This window comes from Hydra vulgaris, chromosome 13 (genome assembly GCF_038396675.1).
Source record: "Hydra vulgaris chromosome 13, alternate assembly HydraT2T_AEP".
Classification (NCBI taxonomy): Eukaryota; Metazoa; Cnidaria; class Hydrozoa; order Anthoathecata; family Hydridae; genus Hydra; species Hydra vulgaris.
The window spans coordinates 6,032,467-6,039,019 of NC_088932.1; the positions used below are offsets into that span (position 1 = coordinate 6,032,467).

General features: G+C 24.4%; 1 protein-coding gene across 2 annotated transcripts in view; it reads left to right on the forward strand.

The window, feature by feature from the left end:
• The window catches only part of LOC100197187 (KH homology domain-containing protein 4), a 40,423-nt gene extending 34,149 nt beyond the window's left edge, over positions 1-6,274 (forward strand). The window contains exons 16-19 of one of the 2 annotated variants that reach the window (XM_065816227.1): positions 1,613-1,793; positions 3,352-3,378; positions 3,456-3,612; positions 5,827-6,274. In XM_065816227.1, the coding sequence (XP_065672299.1) occupies positions 1,613-1,793; positions 3,352-3,378; positions 3,456-3,612; positions 5,827-5,942 (481 nt within the window). In that variant the 3' untranslated portion in view covers positions 5,943-6,274. The remainder of the gene's footprint in view (positions 1-1,612; positions 1,794-3,351; positions 3,379-3,455; positions 3,613-5,826) is intronic. The other variant, XM_065816228.1, reaches the window with a different exon arrangement.
• The last annotated feature ends 279 nt before the right edge of the window (positions 6,275-6,553 follow it).

The window sequence follows — 6,553 nt, forward strand, 5'->3', positions numbered from 1 at the left end:
TTTTTTTTCAATTCTTTTTGTAGTTTGTTTACTTTTAATTTAAGTTTTAGTTTAAGTTTACATTTGTTTACTTAGTTCATTTTTAAAACACGCTCACTTAAAACATGCATGGAGCCATGACCAAGTTGTCAAAACAAAGTATTATATGCATGAACATATAAGGTCTGCAACTGCATACATCTCCTGGGGAGGCTTGACATACATTTTGTCAAGAATCAGATGTAATGTGTTCACAAAGTACACAGCAAATTCTCAAAAATAATAAGTATATAAAAAATTATAAAATAAAAAAATCTTTTTTGGAGAACTCGAACTGAAAACTTCTGCAAATATCTTGAATATATAAAAAATATAAAATGTATAATTCAATTTTTTTTTAATGTTGAATAGAAATAGGAGTAAAGAGCTTTAGACTTTTTTAGATGTTGTTTCTGATCAAATTGACCAAACCTTTTCTCTTTATCTGTCAGCTAATATTGTTTTTTTTTTACTTTAATCTTCATTAGACTGATTGGCTCAGCTCTAACACCACTGACCTTGCTTGCTCATAACTTCTGTATCTCTTAATCTTTTACTCAGGTAGTTAACTTTGTGACTTGTTTTTCAGACAACCCTAATCAATTACCTTCACTCCTTGATTTGTATCTTGTCTCTGACCCTAGCTTTTGTTAAGTTTCTCCTTGTTTCCGCTGGTTTTGTCCATACAATGATCCCTCAAATATTTTATTTTGTACTTTTTCTTCATACTCACCCTATCGATGCACTGTTACTACCCCAAAGCTTGATTAAAATTCATTTTGTGATTTTTTTATGATTGTCCTCGGGCTGTTGTTGATGATCCACAGGCTGACATTTTGTAATCTTCTAGATTCTTAGGGGGTTACAAATTTTATAAGATCACCTGTTATTTTAGTTACTTAGGGTAAGTAAAATAACTGGTACTGAGGGGCAATACAATTGGTATTATATAAATTAAAATTAAATTTATATTTTAAAATTAAGTTTATCAACTAAATTGATACTCATTAAAGTTGTTAACAGTAAATTTTCAATATCTGATACTAAGGATCATGTGATATAATCTGATACCAAGGATCACAATTCTAAATGAACCTACTACTGAAAATAATGTTTCTCACAATTAGAAATGATGTATGTTAAAATTATTCAATGAAACTAATGCTTTATTTTTATTTTATAACATAAACTTAAACAGTTTAAATGATAAATTTTATTCTTGATTTATGCTATTGTATCACTTACCTGAAATTATATATAATATTGTTTATCCAAGATATATATTATATAATCATAATATAATCTAAATATTATTATCTACATAGGTTTATATTATTATCCACATAAATATTATTATCTACATAAATATTATTATCTACATAAGTTTGTATAATAGTTAGTTTAATTTTTAAAATAAATGATAGTTTGATTTTTAAAAATTGTTTCAAAAAATCTTATTTGTCAAAGAATTTTTGTAACATGAAATTTATTATGTCACCATAGTTACCAGGAAGAGTAAACAGTGTATTAATGACAAATAAATAATGTCAAATATAGAAATTATTTCATTATAAACTTATGTATTTTTTTTTAGTAGTCATTCAAGTAGTCAAAATCGAAGTCCTCGCCATCGAAGGAGAAGTAAGAGTCGAAGTCGCAGCCCAAAAAAAAATCAGGATGTAAACAAGAAGTCAAGCCCTGATAAATCATCATCGCCTCCAAAATCTAAAAGAAAGTTCACTGAAGAGCCTAAAAAGAAAAGAAAATTTTCTGAAGTAAAAATCATTTTTTTTTTCCTTCGTATTTCTACTTTTAGGTCATTTACGTTTTTTTAATTGGAATATTTAAACAGTCTTTTAAAATAGTTTAATTAAGTAGTAATTAATTGCTGTTAAAAGCAATTAATTACTGCTGAAATACATGTAAAAGTACCAGCTAAAACTTTGGGATCTGGTAGTTTAAAATAAAAACACACTAAATAACAGATACAGACACTTTATTTATTTCTAAAATTAAAAGTTAATAAATATTCTTAATAAAGTATTTTTTTTATCAATAAAATGCTTTTTGTATGGTATCCACAAGATTCTTTTCTTAATAGCATTTAAAAAAATGCCAAAAAAAAATTGCTCAAAATTGTCTAAAGTGTTCTTAATAAAAATAGTCTTAAGTGTTCATAATGAATGAACAATATTGAAATAAAATCTTTAAGAATTTGGGTTGAGAAATAAACTTGTAATCAACCAAATTTTATAACCTTTACATTTTAAAACCTTTTTTTATAACCTATTTTATAAGCTTTTCTTTATTCCTCAAAAATCTTGTCTATCATTTAAAAATCTACTTTTTTTGTTTTTTTTTATGTCATTTAGGATTTTTCTTTAATTTTTTTCATACTTTGCATTCTTGTTTTCTTTTTCTGCATTCAAGTATTAAAAAAAATGATTTTATTTAAAATTTCTGCATATAAATTTGAAAATGGAGCAGTGACATATGAGCAGTAAACGCCTAGGAGAAAAATGAAATAAATAATGAATTTAGACAGTTGTCCAGACAAAAATAAAACCTAATAGAAATTAAAAAATATACAAAAAAAAAAGCAACCATAAGCAATATAGATAAATCACAATATTATTGACAAATACAGATAAACAAAAATATAATATAAGTATAACTAACCAAACCAAAAAAAGTATAATCAAGTGCAAAATAAAACAAATTTAAAATGATATGGTGAGAAAAAAAACAACAGCAATTGTATAAACATTTGTAGTTTTTTTTAATGGCTTTATTTAAAATATTTTAATTTTTTTCTCTGTATGTTTAATTTAATTAAATAATTAATTTTTTTAGATAATATTAAAATTTATAAAATGATTTTGATGATTTAAAAATTTTTTTTATATTCTTTAATTTTTCTTTATTTTCTGTTAAAGAAATATTCCATTACAAAAGTTGCATTGCTGCATTAAATTTAAATTAAAGGAATGTAAAAAATTTGCAACATGAGTTTTTGTCTTCAGAAATTCTTTTATAAAAATTGATGTTAAAAAAATGTCTTAATATTACTATGAATAATAAATGAACATTTGAAAAACAGATTTTGCAATCAATTTCATTTCGAAATTGTTTGTTAAAATGATTTTTAGTTTAAAATTTGTCAACAACATTAATAGAAACATTGCTGCTGTTAGCTTTTGCAAATATGTATTCAGAATTTGAATTTAATTATAATTGATAATTTAAAACTACATTTATATAATATTATTAAAATTAAATTGTTTAACTAATAATATAGTATAGTTTTTATTATTTTATCAAATTTCTTTTAAGGATCCACAAGTTATTCAAAAATATAAGGTATGTTACTAAGGTTACTAAAATATTTCTTTTTGTATTTCTTCTTGAAAAAAATTTAATGATTTTTTTTATAAAAGGAAAATAATAGCACTCCTAAACTTCAATTTCGTTCTGCAAAAAAAGAAAATGGAAATAAAGTTGACCCAGTTATGCCTCCACCCGCTCTTCCACCTCCATCAACCATACCAGCTAAAATAGCTCGAAATAAATCGAATGATACATCAAAAACCTCTGGTTAGTTATTTTTCTTAAACTAAATTATTTTAAACACATTTATTTTCATCTTCTTTAAAAGAAGATGAAAATGAAAAGAAAGATCTCTTATTTTGTCGTAAACAATAAAAAATTTTAAATAATATACTAAAGATATCATAGTTATAGCTTTTTTAATAGTTATATCCCTTTGATAAGTCAAGATGTGATGCATTATTACTTTAGATTATCTCACAAATTTGTGAAAACAAAATTCCCATTTTTAATTATTTAAATAAAATCACTGCCCACTGAATAATCAGTTATTTATTAATTCTTTTTTTTAATAATTAACCATATTATTTCTTTCACAATATCTTTTAATATTTATAATCCTTTTTTTCTATGCATAGACGCAGTAAAACACATTGCGTTTCCTATGTATTATCACAGTAAACTGAGGTTACAGCAGCATTCTACTAAATGCACTTGCTACTCAGGAGATCATTTCTAAAACTTTGATGTTAATTTTGAGAATATTATATTTTGAGGTTACACATTAGGTAGCACTAAAATTTTAAAAGTTTAAAAAAGTTAAACTTATAAGTAAAATTAATCTTCATAATTCTAGTAAAAACAAAAGAAAATTATGTCAAACGAAATGTCAAATTATGTAATCAATTAAAAATTTGATAATGGAATATTAAAAAAAGTTAACATTGTACTTGTAATTATACTAAAATGGTTAATTTTACTTTAAACGGTTAATCAAATACCTCACCATAAAGCTTTAATATGTTAGAAACTGTTATTGCAGCATAAAATACATATTTTCCAAGTTATTCTGGATTTACTAAAAAATGCTAAATCACAAGATTTACAAATGCTGATAAAACAGAAATTTGTTAGGTTATTCATAATGTTCCCAACAATACATCAAGATTAGGTGTCTGAAACTTAACTCAGCTTAAATCGTCTTTTTTTCAAATGAGCAAAACCATCCAGCACAGCTTTATTAATAAGGTCATTCACCAAATCTCTTTTAACTGATAGTAATGCTAAAATAATAGGTTTATAATTGTTTCTCACTCATAGTAGACTAATCAGATTTCAGGGGGCTTTGATAGGCTGAAAGATTAATCTGAAGACGCACTACAACAATGTCATGTTTTATACAATGTTTGGGTAAAAGTCACAGAGATTATTGACAAAAAGTTTAAGAAGTTATTATTGTTTAACTCTTCTGTACCCATTTCTTCGGAAAGATTTCTGAAGAAAAGAAATCTTGAAAGATATCATTCAGAGTTAAGATATCACTTGGATATTGGATATAACTATCCACAATCTCAAATTTTGGGATCTAGACATTAAAATTTAATTCTAGATCAAATGTCTAGATTAATGTCTAGATCAAAAAAGTTAATAAAGTGAATTTTTGAGCTTACCACAGAGTGAGACTAGGTAAGTATCAATAACAAAGTTTTTACTAGCATCTTTTTTTCCATCAAGCGCTTGCTCATAAATCAAGATTACGGGCTTCGTTTTACAGTTCTTGCTAAATAGTTTCATAATATTTTCTCTTATATTCTTAAGTTGAAGTTCAAAAATTTGATATAATTTAAAGCAACAACCATGTCTATAGAGCTCATTTGTAAGTGTTGAGATAATTGAATAGCTTGTAGTAGCAGCTTACTCCAAAACACTAAAAGAATCAAAAATTAAATTTCTGAAGAGATATTAGAGTTCCCTTTGCCTCTACCAGATCCTTGCTTTTACAATTTTTTATATGCTCTACTCAAGCTTTGTTTAATGCTACTACCAATGCTGAAAGATACTGTAGTATAGAATGATCCTCTGTTTTCCTAAATGCCCTCTTGTGTCACTAAGATGTTTCAGGTTTTAAGGCAAACATCTTTCCACACTCTCACGTTGCTCTTCTTTGAATAACATTACCCTGAGGAAACTGCTAGTAACTCTATTTGTAGAATACACTAACATAATATATATATATATATATATATATATATATATATATATATATATATATATATATATATATATATATATATATATATATATATAAATATATATATATATATATATATATATATATATATATATATATATAAGAATATATGAATATATACATATAAATATATATAGACACACACTCATATATATATATATGCATATATATATATATACATTTGTATATATAAAATACAATATAATATATATTTTTTGTATATTTTATAGATGTTTTTAAAGTTCCACCTCCAATTAATACCTTGAGCGTAACACCAAAAGCATTAAAGATGGGAGCTCTTAGTACGATTGCTATATATTCAGATGACTCAGATGATGAAACTTGATTATTGAAAATACTAATGTGCAAATGGTGTCAATTTTTAATAATTCGTCATGTGTTAAGGATCCTTGTAATGGATCATTGTGAAAAATATTTAGTAAAGTTTGAGTGATGTCATTAGCTGATTAAGTGATATGTAAACATCGCTACCGCTAATATTTTTGAATGATTGTTGTTTTGTTTACACTTTCTTTCTTAAAGTATAAACTTTTTAAAAAAATTATTGACAGCATGTGTTTTTATATTTTTATTGTTTATTGGGATCTGAAGCTACAGGTTTTTAATAAAGTTATAAATTTTATTACAAATTTTTAGAATAAATGATAAAAAAATAAAGTTTTTTCTTTTACGTATTATTATAACTGGATAAACCCACCTAAAATTGACTTTGTCTGACCAAAGTTAATCTTATAGATAACATGGTTTCATATTTGAAAAATGAATTTAGAAACTTTTTTTTTTGATTTAACTATTATTTTGTTGTGTTACATTGTATCAAGCAAAAAAATATAATGTATAATATATTATAAATTATATTTTCTTCTACTTGATAACTGTTTGATTTAAAGTCTGATTATCACTAAGACTTGCTATTAATATTGTCATTGAACTTTT